At 47.6% G+C, this 15255-nt stretch overlaps 1 protein-coding gene across 1 annotated transcript in view; it reads right to left on the bottom strand.

Moving 5' to 3' along the window:
- Positions 1-2652: 2652 nt before the first annotated feature.
- LOC121582573 (matrix metalloproteinase-17-like) overlaps positions 2653-15255 on the bottom strand; it is a 94065-nt gene continuing 81462 nt past the window's right edge. The window contains exons 7-10 of the mRNA XM_041898461.1: positions 15161-15243; positions 13262-13414; positions 11044-11301; positions 2653-4266 (exon numbers count right to left, since the gene is read on the bottom strand). Coding sequence (XP_041754395.1) covers positions 3938-4266; positions 11044-11301; positions 13262-13414; positions 15161-15243 — 823 coding nt within the window. The 3' untranslated portion in view covers positions 2653-3937. The remainder of the gene's footprint in view (positions 4267-11043; positions 11302-13261; positions 13415-15160; positions 15244-15255) is intronic.

Genomic DNA, 15255 nt, shown 5'->3' with positions numbered 1-15255 from the left:
CTACGGTTTGCAACTGCACATGGGGACAAAGATCGTACTTTTTGGAGAAATGTCCTCTGGTCTGATTAAACAAAAATATAACTGTTTTGCCATAATAACCATCGTTATGTTTGGAGGAAAAAGGGTGTGTCTTGCAAGACGAAGAACACCATCCCAACCGTGAAGCACGGGGGTGGCAGCATCATGCTGTGGGGGTGCTTTGCTGCAGGAGGGACTGGTGCACTTCACAAAATAGATGGCATCATGAGGAAGGAAAATTATGTGGATATATTGAAGCAACATCTCAAGACATCAGTCATGAAGTTAAAGCTTGGTCGCAAATGGGTCTTCCAAATCGTCAATGACCCCAAGCATACTTTCAAAGTTGTGGCAAAATGTCTTAAGGACAACAAAGTCAAGGTATTGGAGTGGCCATCACAAAGCCCTGACCTCAATGCTACAGAAAATGTGTGGGCAGAACTGAAAAAGCGTGTGTGAGCAAGGAGGCCTACAAACCTGACTCAGTTACACCAGCTCTGTCAGGAGAAATGGGCCAAAATTCTCCCAACTTATTGTGGGAAGCTTGTGGAAGGCTACCCAAAACGTTTGACCCAAGTTAAACAATTTAAAGGCAATGCTACCAAATACTAATTGTGTGTATGTAAACTTCTGACCCACTGGGTATGTGATGAAAGAAATAAAAGCTGAAATAAATAATTCTCTCTACTATTATTCTGACATTTCACATTCTTAAAATAAAGTGGTGATCCTAACTGACCTAAAACAGGGAATGTTAACTAGGATTAAATGTCAGGAATTGTGAAAAACTGAGTTTAAATGTATTTGGCTAAGGTGTATGTAAACTTCCGACTTCAACTGTACATGGTTATCAAAACGTCATGCCAGAGTAAGCCTACATCAAACACAGCCCTTATTTTAAGCGTTTCTAAAATTCCCTTTGGGAAAAATTAATGGTGGTGAAACGATTGGAACCATTTCCCTGTTTGACCGCTAGGTTTTATGGGTATTATGACACCTCCACTGTGGGGCTCTATTGTCGTGCCATTCATCCGCCACCATCACCTCATGTTTCAGCATGTTAATGCCGGCCCCATGTCACAAGGATATGTACCCAATTCCTGGAAGCTAAAAATGTCCCAGTTCTTCCATGGCCTGCATACTCACCAGACATGTCACCCATTGAGCATTTTTGGGATGCTCTGGATCGACGTGCACGACAGCGTGTTCCAGTTCCCGCCAATATCCAGCAACTTCGCACAGTCATTGAAGAAGAGTGGGACAACATTCCACAGGCCACAATCAACAGCCTGATCAACTCTGTGAAGGAGATGTGTCGTGCTGCATGAGGAAAATTGTGGTCACACCAGATACTGACGTGTTTTCTGATACCTTTTTTCAAACTTATCTGTGACCAACAGATGCATATCTGTATTCCCAGTCATGTGAAATCCGTAGATTAGAGCCTAATTAATTTATTTTATTGGCATATTTTCTTATATGAACTGTAACTGAGTAAAATCTTTGAAATTGTTGCATGTTGTGTTTATATTTTTGTTCAGTATATAATTAGTGTTAGAGAAAATGTGCATATTTTCTAAATGTCTCTCTTGATCAAAACGTCTGCCTCCATCGCTGTGAATTTCTCGCAGAGCTCTAGCTTTGCTTCCTGAACTCGTTAGGAACGAGCCTTTCATCTCACATTCATCTTGTCAGTCTATGACAAACAGAAAGTGTTTTTTGTTTAAAATCTATAATTATTTTAGATTACTGGCTATAAATCGATCTCTGAATGTGCTAAAGTGACGAAATCACATTCTCCTGCTGAGTTATGATGTTAGGATTCCAGGCATATCCGTTAGTGGCTGTAACGTAGGGTTCAGCCAGGAGTTGATGGACAGTTGAAAGAGCTAATTAAATGGTAGGAGGGACATCCCAGCTTCAAGTTGTGTCAGATTTCACATCCTGCGTCACACAGGCAGAAGAGACATAATCCTGTGTCTGTGAGAATTAAGGCTACCGCTCAATGCAAGCCATTTCGATCTACAGTATGGTGTCCACATAACGATTTATAAGCGAAAATGTCAGTTGGAACCGGTACCAGAACCACGCAGGTCCCCAAAACAGGGGACTTTACATCTAAGAGGTTTTAATGCTGGAAAATCTGGCTACCAAGACAACGGTTTGTTTCAATCCTCATGGCATGCATTGTGTGTGTGCGTGTCTGCTTCCTGAGTGTCTGCCTCACATTTCTTTAGTCTTGAGTCAATAATATCTGGAGTTTTATAGTCTCTATTCAGTAAGTCAACATTGTTCAGTCTTCCTCTCAAAAGTCACTGATTCCTATGACAAAACACACATACACACGCGTAATATATTATGTATACACATAATCCTGAATAAACAGATCTGAAAAAGCATCTCAAAGCATGTAGAAGAAGATGGCTTATTGCCAGGAAGAGAGCACATCTGGATTGGCATGGTTTGTTTTGGAGTGAGGAAACAATAATCTGCCTGTACATGGGAAACATGGCTCCCAACAACCCAGACCAGAAAGTAACTGCCAGCCTGTGACTGCAGCTGTCACATGTCCTCCTCTCCCTGTTCCACCTGGGCTCCCTGTGACACAAAATCATTACACAACCCAGCACACACTCTCTGTCTTACCCCCTCTTTATTTTCCTACAAAAATATTTCACCTTAGAAAAGACGGCTTGAAATGTACATGTTTTTTTTGTTGCAACTGCCATATAACTTTTCAGCTCAAATATATCTGTATATATATAGACTGTAAGTAAATATATCTTAGCAATATTGATAAATCCAGTTGTGTAGTGAGTGGGTGCACTCCTCTCAGCAGGCAGGCCTCTGGTGGATATCCATGTCCAGCCACTGCCCTGTCCCCAGACATCCCCCCTATCCTTAGAGATAGTTAATGTTAGGAGAGATGTCCACTGGAGAAGGAGAACGGCGTCCCTGGGTGACTGTTGGTTATCATTGACCGCTGATCGCTGTGGTGACCACTGACTAGACCACTGACCAGACCAGACCAGAACAGACCAGACCAGACAAGACCAAGGCATTATGAAAACCACATCATGCACATCCCCGAGTAGGGCTCAACCACAATCCCTCTGTGTTTATTAAAAAAATATGTCCTAATAATCAATACTAACAGGTTACCCTCTCTGATAGCGGCAGGAGGTGCTACTGTTTCTGAGCTGAGAAAAAAATGATACATACAGGTGCAAAGGTCACAAAAGGGCATGTGAGTGCAGTCAAGGAAGGACAGTCAGTGTCATTACAGGAAGTAGTGTCCATTCCATCCAGATAGCCTTGACATTAAAAACTCAGTGAGAGAGCAAGCTGTCCAATGACAGCATAGTGTCTATCCGGCCAGCCCAGACATTACCAGTTGAGCGAGTGAGCAGAGACGGAAGCATTTTTCCAGCTAGCTCAGTCCGTAGAAACCGCACATGGAGTGGTCTGTGTATGTGCGAGGGTTCTTAAAGCACTTATAGTGATTGAAGGAACATGGGGACAGGGCACGCGACATCCCAGAGTACCACTCGCTAGACTGCTTAGTCACAGAGGAACTATTTTGCTGTGAACTTATCATTACTATAATCAAATTGAAAAACTATTTCTATTTGTCATGTTATCACATTTCTAATTCAATCCAATATCATAATTTTAACATAAATAGTTTGAAAGCATGTTGATCCATTGAGCATAATAAATAACAAAACACACAAAAAACAAATTAACAACGAGGATCCCAATTAAGATAATAATAACAATAACAGCAAATTCCTCCAGCCATCGTTTTGATTTGATGGTGAAGCTGGTCTGGCAGCACCCCTTAAGCCACTTCCCCGCTCTCAGCAGATTGGCTGCTGTACTTCATGTCACAGAGTAAGGCCGCTCCCCTCTGCTTACATCATAGAGGGACGTAGGATTGTACCACCAAGAGAGTCAAGAGAGTGGCGAGCAGCCAGAGGGGGTAGGGCGAGTGCCGGGCTCCCAGGGGTAAAGCAGAGTCGGAGGTGCAGGAGCATACCTCGTAGCCATTTTCGGCGTGGTCGGCGTGGTGCTGCCCGTGTAGCCGCGGGTTTGCCGTGTTATTGGCCTCTGTGGCTGGGGAGTCTGACTGCATCTCTGTGCACACCAGCCAGTCCTTTCCTATGGGCCGTGGGTACCCAGGCTCCACCTCCATATCACTGCCAACCACGCGCCAGTACTCCTTCCCCTTGAAGAAGTATGAGGAGTCTGAAGGAGAGGAAGAAGACAGAGGCTGCATGAGGACTAGAAGGGGACTGTGGTGATGATTGCAATTGCTATGGTAATACATCAATGTCGCTTGATTCTGTCGCACTGTTTTCCTATCAGTCCCGCTCTCTCTATCCACCAGTTTGTTTTTTCCACAAAATAAACTCTCACTCGCTCTCTCGCATATGATTTTTTCCCTCCCTTATCTCTGTCATTCCCCCTCTCTCCATCCCTTCCTGCCTATGTCTCCTCTCTCCCAGCCGCTATCTCACCCTCTCTCTATCCCTCCCTCCCTAGCTCTCATCCTCCCTAGCACTATCTTGCCCTCTCTCTCCATCCCTGTCGCCACAGCTCTCTCTCTTCCTGAGGTGATGGAATAGGCCTGGAGAGAGAGCTCTCTGATGTGCTTCCAGTTCCCAGGCCCCTAGGTGTGTGTATAAGTGTGTGCTTCCACTCTGGTAGCTCAAGCTGTGTGGGGACTATCGCTTTTGCACGTGGCCTGTGCTTACACACACACATCAATCAGCTCTGAGCAGGACCTCTGGAGCTGGCAGCGGTAAAGAGCCCAGCACCTGAATGAGGGTAGCGCTCAGCCACAGGAGCCACTACAGGGGAGAATGAGGATCTAACTGGCTACTGTGGAGACTGGGCTGGTGCCGTGTTTGTGTGTGTGTAATGCCTTTGTGTATTACTGAATAATTTTGATAAGCTATTTGATATGTGTGTGTACTGTGAAGCTACAGTGAAGGCTTGACTGTTTGTTTGTGTATGTGTGGGCTTGAGTTTATGTGAGACAGATGGAGAGGTGAGGGGTGTTTAATGCATGTGTGCTTTTGTGTGATATGATTTATGTAAATATTTCCCAATCTTTAAGGTGGTGAGTGTACTTTAATTGCAGTTGGAATGGCCCTCCACGGCTAAGGGGCTGACTCTGAGATAGGCATGAATAAGGAGCTCACTGCTGAGAGTGCTGTGCATGAGCTGAGACATGATGCCCTAGCACCATCCTGCTCACACACACACACACACACAAACATATCCCAGCTGCGCGCGCACACACACACACACACACACACACACACACACACACACACACACACACACACACACACACACACACACACACACACACACACACACACACACTGTCACGACATCCGCCGAGGCTTACTAGCTACTGCCGCTCCCATTCTCATCACTCCACTTGTCTCGTCTTGTCAATCACACACACCTGGTGCTCATCCCCTAATTAGTCTGTGTATAAGTGTTCCCTCTGCCCCCTTGTCTTTGTGAGTGATTGTTCTATGTGGGAGGAGAGTAGCTCGGTTGAGATACTCTCTCATTTATTTTGCCAGGGTTGATTTTCCCCTGTGTCATTACATTTATTGTATTTCCTGAGACTGTGTTTGGTCAGGGAGGACCTGTTTCGATTGCCGTTGTAGGCGCATTGTATGTCTGGAAGGAATACATCTGCATCCGGTTATTTTACTCCTGTGCTTGACTCCGTCCATCATTCACCACACACACACACATACACACACACACACATTCACACATACACACACAAACAAACATATCCCAGCTGCAGGCGCTTGCTGCCATGACAACCCAACAATGAAAAAACAGACTTCTCTCTCCTTCCTGGACCAGCCAGCCCCATTCCACTATGGTTGAGTCCCAAATGACACCCTGTTATACAGTGCACTACTTCTGACCAGAGCAGAGCCCTATTGGCCCTGGTCCTTCGTAGCTCAGTTGGTAGAGTATGGCGCTTGCAACGCCGGCATAATGGGTTCAATTCCACCCATACATAAAATGTATGCACACGTGACCGTAAGTCGCTCTGGATAAAAGCGTCTGCTAAATGGCATATATTATTATTCTATTATAAGCAGGAGGGAGTGGAGAGAAAAAGGACCCAGTGTGGGCTAGTCCTACTGTCAGCAGCCTAAGGGCAGGCATGAATAAAATACAGTGAGGTACTCCATTATTTGTGCGTTCTTTTTGACAACCGCTTGTTATTTTTGTGTAAGTGCAGTGTATTGTATGTGTAAGTATTTAGCTTCTATTGTGTGAGTGTTTAGAAGTGAGTGCCGTGTGTATATGGAGTGTATATGTGATAGTATATGTGTATGTTTAGCATATTGATGTGTGTGTGTGTCACAGGAGGTTGGTGGCACCTTTATTGGGGAGGATGTGTCACGATCGTCTAAGGAAGCGGACCAAGGCGCAGCGTGTTGAGCGAACATGTTGACTTTATTAAATTAAAGCAACCACGAAAACAACAAAACAAATGACGATAGTGAAGTCCACAGTGACAATGACTGAACATGGAACAAAAACCCACAACCCCAAGGTGAAAACACACAGTTTAAATATGGCTCCCAATCAGAGATAACGAGCCGACAGCTGACACTCGTTACCACTGATTGGGAGTCACACGAACAACCAAGACAACACACCCAAAGACAACCAACCAAAACACAACAAAACGAACACACCCTGGCTCAACATACAAAGTCCCGGAGCCAGAGCGTGACAGTACCCCCCCCTAAAGGCGCGGACTGCGACCGCGCCTCAAAAACCCCAAACAGGGGAGGGCTGGGTGGGTGTTGCTCCTCGGAGGCGGCTCCGGCTCGGGCTTGACCACCACCCTTCCTCAATCCCCCCGAGCGCCCCGGTCCGATCCGACCCAGCTGGTAGGATCTGGACTGACGACGCGCACCCCTGGCTTGGCGCGTGAGGCAGAAACGGACCGGACCTGGCTGACGATACGCACCCTAGGCTTGATGCGTGGAGCCGGAACGGGCCTCACCAGGCTGACGACTCGCATCCCTGGCTTGGTGCGAGTAGCAGGAATGGGCTGGATCAGGCTGACGGCTCGCACCCTTGGCTTGGTGCGAATAGCAGGGACGAGCTGAACCAGGCTGACGACTCGCACCCCTGGCCGGGGTGCGAGTAGCAGGAACGGGCTGGACCAGGCCGACGACGCACCCCGTAGGCTTCGTGCGTGGAGCAGGAACAGGCCGGGCAGGGCTGTCGACGCACACCGTAGACTTGGTGCGTAGAGCAGGAACAGGCCGGGCAGGGCTGTCGACGCACACCGTAGACTTGATGCGTAGAGCAGGAACAGGCCGGGCAGGGCTGTCGACGCACACCGTAGACTTGGTGCGTAGAGCAGGAACAGGCCGGGCAGGGCTGTCGACGTACACCGTAGACTTGGTGCGTAGAGCAGGAACAGGCCGGGCAGGGCTGTCGACGCACACCGTAGACTTGATGCGTAGAGCAGGAACAGGCCGGGCAGGGCTGTCGACGCACACCGTAGACTTGATGCGTGGAGCAGGAACGGGCCTCCCCAGGCTGACGACTCGCATCCCTGGCTTGGTGCGAGTAGCAGGAGTGGGCTGGATCAGGCTGACGGCTCGCACCCTTGGCTTGGTGCGAGTAGCAGGGACGAGCTGAACCAGGCTGACGACTCGCACCCTTGGCTTGGTGCGAGTAGCAGGAACGGGCTGGACCAGGCCGACGACTCGTACCCCTGGCTTGGTGCGAGTAGCAGGAACGGGCTGGACCAGGCTGACGACTCGCACCCCTTGGCTTGGTGCGAGTGGCAGAAACAGGCCGGACCGGGCTGGCGACGCGCACCGTAGGTTTGGTGCGAGTGGCAGGAACAGGCCGGGTCGGGCTGGCGACGCCGCACCGTAGACTTGGTGCGGGTGGCAGGAACAGGCCGGACCGGGCTGGCGACGCGCACCGTAGGTTTGGTGCGAGTGGCAGGAACAGGCCGGGTCGGGCTGGCGACGCGCACCGTAGACTTGGTGCGGGTGGCAGGAACAGGCCGGACCGGGCTGGCGACGCGCACCGTAGGTTTGGTGCGAGTGGCAGGAACAGGCCGGGTCGGGCTGGCGACGCACACCGTAGGTTTAGTGCGTGGAGCAGGAACAGGCCGGGCTGGGCTGGCGACGCACACCGTAGGTTCTGTGCGTGGAGCAGGAACAGGCCGGGCTGGGCTGGCGACGCACACCGTAGGCTTGATGCGAGAAGCAGGAACAGGCCGGGCTGGGCTGGCGACCTACACCGTAGGCTTAGTACGTGGAGCAGGAACCGGCCGGGCTGGACTGGCGACGCACACCGTGGGCTTGGTGCGTGGAGTAGGAACAGGCCGGTCCGTACTGGGAACACACACCACTGGCCTTAACCGGGGATCAGGAACGGGCCGGACCGGACTGGTAACACACCTCAGTCTCTCACGCCGTGCCTCAACTGCTTCCCTCCCTCTACTCGCCAATGGCTCCCGTAATCCGGTAGCCTTCTCTCCACGTCTCCCTGTGGCAGCCTCCTGCTGCCCAGCCGCCAAGCCATGTGCCCCCCAAAACTTTTTGGGGTTGCCTCTCGTCCCTCCGACGATGGCCCTGCTGACGCCCGTTGCTCCTCTCTCGCCAGGGCCTTGATCCTCCCCAAGGTCCCTTGCCCCCGAGCATGTCCTCCCAGGACCACGATTTGCCCACCTGGGCCATCGCCAGCCTCTCGATCTCCTTACCCGGCGCTTCCTCCCATGTCCAGTCTCCTTGCTCCTGGACACGCTGCTTGGTCCTTTTTTGGTGGGTTTTTCTGTCACGATCGTCTAAGGAAGCGGACCAAGGCGCAGCGTGTTGAGCGAACATGTTGACTTTATTAAATTAAAGCAACCACGAAAACAACAAAACAAATGACGATAGTGAAGTCCACAGTGACAATGACTGAACATGGAACAAAAACCCACAACCCCAAGGTGAAAACACACAGTTTAAATATGGCTCCCAATCAGAGATAACGAGCCGACAGCTGACACTCGTTACCACTGATTGGGAGTCACACGAACAACCAAGACAACACACCCAAAGACAACCAACCAAAACACAACAAAACGAACACACCCTGGCTCAACATACAAAGTCCCGGAGCCAGAGCGTGACAGGATGGGCTTGTGGTAGAGATTGGAGCGGAATTTATGGAATGGTATCAAATACATCAAACACATGGTTTCCATGTGTTTGATGCCATTCCATTTACTCCGTTCCAGCCATTATTATGAGCCTTCCTCCCCTCAGCAACCTCCACTGGTGTGTTTCAAGTTGTATTAGTCACACGGGATACGCATGGTTTACATCGTCCAATTAAATTCTTACTTGCAGGTTCCTTGTCGACAATGCAACAACAATAAGAAAAAATTTAATATAAGAATAGAAAAGAATAGTAGAATAGAATACATTTTTTAGCGTAAGTATAATACAGGAAGGCACAATTTATAGTCCAATATTCACACGTGTATTGGAGAAGGGGGTGATGGGGCCCAGTGTATAAACTGAGCACTATAATAAGTCTGGTAGCAGCAGTTGTGATGTGTGTGTAGGTACACCACCCTGTTCACGAAAATTGATCACTCTTACAGACAGTGATTCACGTGGCTGTGGCTTGCTATATAAAGCAGGTAGACAGGCAGAGGCATTCAGTTACTGTTCGATTGAATGTTAGAATGGGCAAAATTAGTGACCTAAGCATCTTTGAGCGTGGTATGATCGTCGGTGCCAGGCGCGCCGGAGCCAGTATCTCAGAAACGTCGGCCCTCCAGGGCTTTTCACGCACGACAGGGTCTAGGGTTTACCAGAATGGTGTGAGAAACAAAAAACATCCATTCAGCGGCAGTCCTGTGGGCGAAAACAACTAGTTGATGAGAGAGGTCGAAGGAGAATGGCAAGAATCGTGCAAGCTAACATGCAGGCCACAAACAGACAAATAACGGTGCAGTACAACAATGGTGTGCAGAACGGCATCTTGGAACGCACAACTCGTCGATCCTTGTCACGGATGGGCTATTGCAGCAGATGATCACACTGAGTTCCACTCCTATGAGCTAAAAGCAAGAAGAAGTGGCTTCAGTGGGCACGCGATCACCAACACTGGACAATTGAGGAGTGGAAAAATATTGCCTAGAACATGACAGCGAGTTCAGCTTACTTGAGTGGCCTGCACAGTCCCAAGACCTCATCCCAATAGAGCATGTTTGGTACGAGAGAACGGCTGTTCTCAGCATGAATGTATCACCTTCCAGTCTGCAGCAACTGCGTGATGCCAACGCATCAGCATGGACCAACATCCCTATGGAAAGTTTGCGACACCTTGTAGAATGCGCAGAAGAATTCAGGCTGTTCTGAAGGCAAAGGGGGGTCCGACCCAGTACTAGATGGGTGTACCTAATAAACTGGCCAGTGAGTGTATATGTCTGTGTGGGTGTGTGCATGAATGAGTGTATGTGTGCTAAGGTGTGGAGAATCAGAGCAGGTGGTCAGTCCAGTTCAAGTGTTCAGCAGTCTGATGGCTTGTAGATAGAAACTGTCTCTGAACCTGTTGGTATCAGACCTCATGCTCCAATACCGTCTGCCCGACGGTAAGGGAGAGAACAGCTCATGGCTGGGGTGTGTGGTTCCTTGATGATGCTGCCTGCTTTCCTCACCGTTCCGAGGGTTGGAGCACATTACCAGTGATGTACTGGGCCGTCTTCACCACCCGCTGGAGTGCCTTGCGGTCGTGGACGGAGCAATTCCCGTACCAGGCCGCAATACAACCAGTCAGGACGCTCTCGATGGTGCAGCGGTAGTATTTGGAGAGGACCCGGTGCAGCATGATACATTTCTTCAGCCGCCTTAGGAAATAGAGATGCTGTTGCACGCTCTTGACAAGAGTGGTGATGTGGACGCTGATGAACTGTGTGTGTGTGTGCGTTTGTCTAATACTCACCATCCGACCATCGCATGGCATCGTCTAGTTGGGGCGGGACCCCCTTCCACAGTGTGCTGTCTTTGGGGTAGCCCAGATCCATACGCCGTAGATGGTCATCATAGCGCCAGTAGCGGTTGTCCTTGAAGAAGTAGGTCTTGTCGTTGTGGAGCCACACGAAGGCTGCGTCCACGCCCTCCATTGGCAGGCCGAAGTCACTGATTGGCCGAGGATAACCCTCCTCCACGTTGTTGTCCTTGAATATCCAATACTTTAGTCCTGAGGAGACAGGACAAAGGAACGTCAATCAACGAGAGTTAACTGGATAACTTGTTAACAGTTTTTTTCAAACACTTTGGTGCAATTTTCGTATGTGGTACATTTTCACAACTCTAAGCACAAAAATCTAAACAGGTAATCAAAATGGCTCATGTTTCAAAACTCTAAGCTCTAAATACTACATCATCATTCTCCATCAGCCAAGGTGCTTCAATAGGACAAAGTGGAAAGAGCCACTATGTGCTACCATTTGGAATTATAGTGTAGTGTACAATGCACTGCTGAAATACCTGGGTTGTATATAACAATATTCCACTCATTCTCTGAATTTCATTGTTACACTGTAAGCTGATGAATTTAAGCAGAGAGACAGGCGGTACTGTATCAGTTGACAAGTCACATAGAAAAGATGATCTTGACAATGTTCCATGGGGAAGAAATGGCATACAACACTGTGCTACGTTTTTACAATAGCCAACTGCTTTACAATACCCCTATTTCTCCTGGTTTGTCCTACGTATGTATTGTATAAGGCAGCTTGATGTACAAGTACACCCCCTGGACAGGACGCTAGTCTATCGCAGGGCCTGACATTTCTAAACATGCTCACAACCTGCCATTGGATACAAATTAAAAACAAAATTGTGCATGTCAAGTTATAGCCTAATTCTGTATGGAAATCTACTATTCAGTTTTGAAATTTGTATCTTGTATTTTTTACTATTGGATTTAATGGTAGTTAAAATGATTAAATGGTGAACCTATCATTATCTGATGTATTGGTGACTAAACAAAATGTTCTCATGGTATTTCACAGAAAACTTTTGCATGAATGACTCAGGGGTGAAAGATGTGTGAAACACCAATGAATGCCCAATCAAAGGATCTGAACATAAGATAGGGGGCATTACAAGTGTGAAAATCCACCACATACTTGTGAAAATAGCATCAAAGCAAAGAAAAAAACTACTAATTTGATAACTAAACTAAATGAAAGTGATTGGTGATTAAATGTGTTTTGTGGGTCCTGGGTGGAGCAGTGGTCAAAAGCAATGCACTGCAGTGCAGAGGTGCCACTACAGCCTGGGGTTCAATCCCAGGCTGTGTCACAACTGCCGGTGACCGGGAGCCCCATAGGAAGTCGCACAATTGGCCATCCGGGGTAGGGGAGGGTTTGGCCGGTGGCGCTTTCCTTGGCTCACTGTGCTCTTGCGACTCCTTGTGACTGGGCCGGGCGCCTGTAAGCTGACACTGTGTTTCCTCCGACACATTGGTGCGGCTGACATCCGGGTTAAGCGAGCAGTGTGATAAGAAGTAGGTGGGTCATGTTTCGGAGAATGGATGACTCAACCTTCGTCTCTCCCAAGCCCATTGAGGAGTTGCAGAGATGAGCCAAGGGACCAAATTCAGGGAGAAAACGGGGTAAAAAAATAAGCTTGTGGCCATACCACCCTGAACACGCCTGTTCACAGTTGGTACTGGGTCGGGAGACCGCCTGGAAATACCAGGTGCCGTAAGCTCAAAAAAGTAATACAAAATACAATAAATAAAAATAAATATATGTGTTTTGTGATGAAACTATTGAATTGACTTTGAAATACAGACAGAGAAATACACTTTTTTTACCAAGAGGTGTAAGAGAGGTGTCCTTGTTTTTGTGCTTTTGTAATCTTAATTGAATTTTTAAACCCTCTGTCATCCATAAAACCGTTAACACAGTTCAAGGCCCATGATGACACATCACTTGATGGACCTCTTTTCATGTGCTTCTCAGAACACCTTCACATTTCATCGAACAGCCCTGACACTTCAAAATAATAGTCATAACAGTCTCCCCGACCAATTACAAACCTTCAAGTTATGTCACAACACTCCCTTTCATAGTTGATAAAACATAGTTGGTATATGGTTGACCTCCCTGCCACCACCACAACCATGACTGGGTTTCTGGGTTGGGTACCTTTGAAGAAGACTATCTTGTGGTCCCCAGGTCTCTCGTAGACAGCGTCCACACTGTCCAGGTTGGTAGGCAGGCCTCTCCAGAACCTGTGGATCTGAGCCGGACGCAGAGACACCAGGTGCTTCTCCCGCGTCAGACGCCAGAAATACTTCCCTAGGAGGAGGAAGAGAGAGAATGTAGGAAGAAAAGAAAAGTAAGAAGAAAAAATAGGCAAAGGAGGACACGGGTACAAAGTCATTCTCTCTCTGTTTAAGTGTTTGTGTGAATGTGTGTACACACTTGTGTATGTGTGGGAGTGTACTGTATGAGTGTACAGTAGTGAAAGTTGTGTGTTTGTATGCATCCTGTGTGTCAATGTTTATTTATGAGTGAGTTTGTTTATGCTGTTGTCCATATTCAAATGGTCCAAAGGGCAAACATGTGTGGATGCCGCAGAGTATATTGTACCCGGGCAGGCACTCAGCTGGCTGAACCAACCAAGCGAACACAGAGGCAGATTCAGCCTAGCTTCCAGTATCTGTGTTGGACAACACCCATGCCAATATATCCTCCAAACACTGGCTCCTCGGGCATTATCACTTCAATAATACAGAGGCTGTGACCCAACTCAGACCAACTTAGTTAGTCTAAGTTTGTTCTAAATATTCCATTGCCATACTGGCTGGCAACGTTCTTATCCCTTGCTTGCTAGCTAGCTAGCCAACTATAGTTAACTTACAGTCACGTCAAACATTGCAGCCAGAATAACAGCAAAGTAGCTGCATTTGCGTTTGTTTAAGCTGTTTTCTAGTGACCCAACACACCTCCAGACTGTGTAAGGGCTATTTTACCAAGAAGGAGAGTGATGGAGTGCTGCATCAGATGACCTGGCCTCCACAATCCCCCGACCTCAACCAAATTGAAACCAGCCAGTATGACAATGGAACATTTAGAACGTACGACTGTCCATAGTTACAGAACAAAAAGACTGAACAACTGGGTCATATATTTATATTTGTTTAACACTTTTTTGGTTACTACATGATTCCATATGTGTTGTTTCATAGTTTTGATGTTTACAATGTAGAAAATAGTAAAAATAAAGAAAATCCCTTGAATGAGTAGGTGTTCTAAAACCTTTGACCGGTAGTGTATATCCATAAAAATTATGCTGATTCATGATTTCAACTGGCTGAGAAAAGCTGCCTGCCTTTCTGTCTCGTCCCGACTCCCGACACGTTCATTACTATGGGACAGCTGGAGATCGAATTTTCATATTGAAACAATGTTGCAAATGTCGGAGACAGACAGCAAGGTTTATACGAATCTCTGCTGTTGAAAACTAAATGTTAGTCTAAAAGAAATGTGAGATAATGTCTAGTTGCTTTTTATAGTGGAGATCAAGTTTATAAATTGCCTGGCTGGGCTGATGAGACAGTGGATTGCGCAGTCAGATGGAACAGAGTAAATAGGCATTTCAACGTCATAGATTTAGCTGGTGGTAACTTGTGGAATAGACACCGGCTGGAATGCGGTTTTAACCAATCAGCATTCAGGATTAGACCCACTCGTTGTATAATACTTTTTAATCTGCAGCTCTACAGACTATTAACAGCGTCCATAACATACAGACCAAATTAAACCTTTTATATTATCATGGAGGTCTCTTGAGGTTAACAGATGTTAATTAAGAATCTATTTTTCGAGAGAGACCTGGCCATGTGTCTATCCTCAATTCAAACCATATAGTTTTACAGTCAACATGGGACAATGGGCCCCTCCAGGGTCTGTCTATCTGGCTGTCTGTCCAGGGAGTGTGAAGGTGTGTGTGGAACTCTGAGAGACATGCTTGGCTGCCTTTTATATCGATTGCAGGCAGTGCCACAAACTGTTCTCTCTCCCTCTGGCCTCTCTCTGTACCTTTGAAAAAGAAGGCCTCCCCACGAATCTGGGCCACTGCATCAAAGTGACTGGTGCACCTGTCAGGGGAATCTCGTGCTGGCCTAAGAGAGGAA

Source organism: Coregonus clupeaformis, chromosome 15 (genome assembly GCF_020615455.1).
Source record: "Coregonus clupeaformis isolate EN_2021a chromosome 15, ASM2061545v1, whole genome shotgun sequence".
NCBI classification, from domain to species: Eukaryota; Metazoa; Chordata; class Actinopteri; order Salmoniformes; family Salmonidae; genus Coregonus; species Coregonus clupeaformis.
This window is presented reverse-complemented; position numbering and strand designations above follow the sequence as displayed.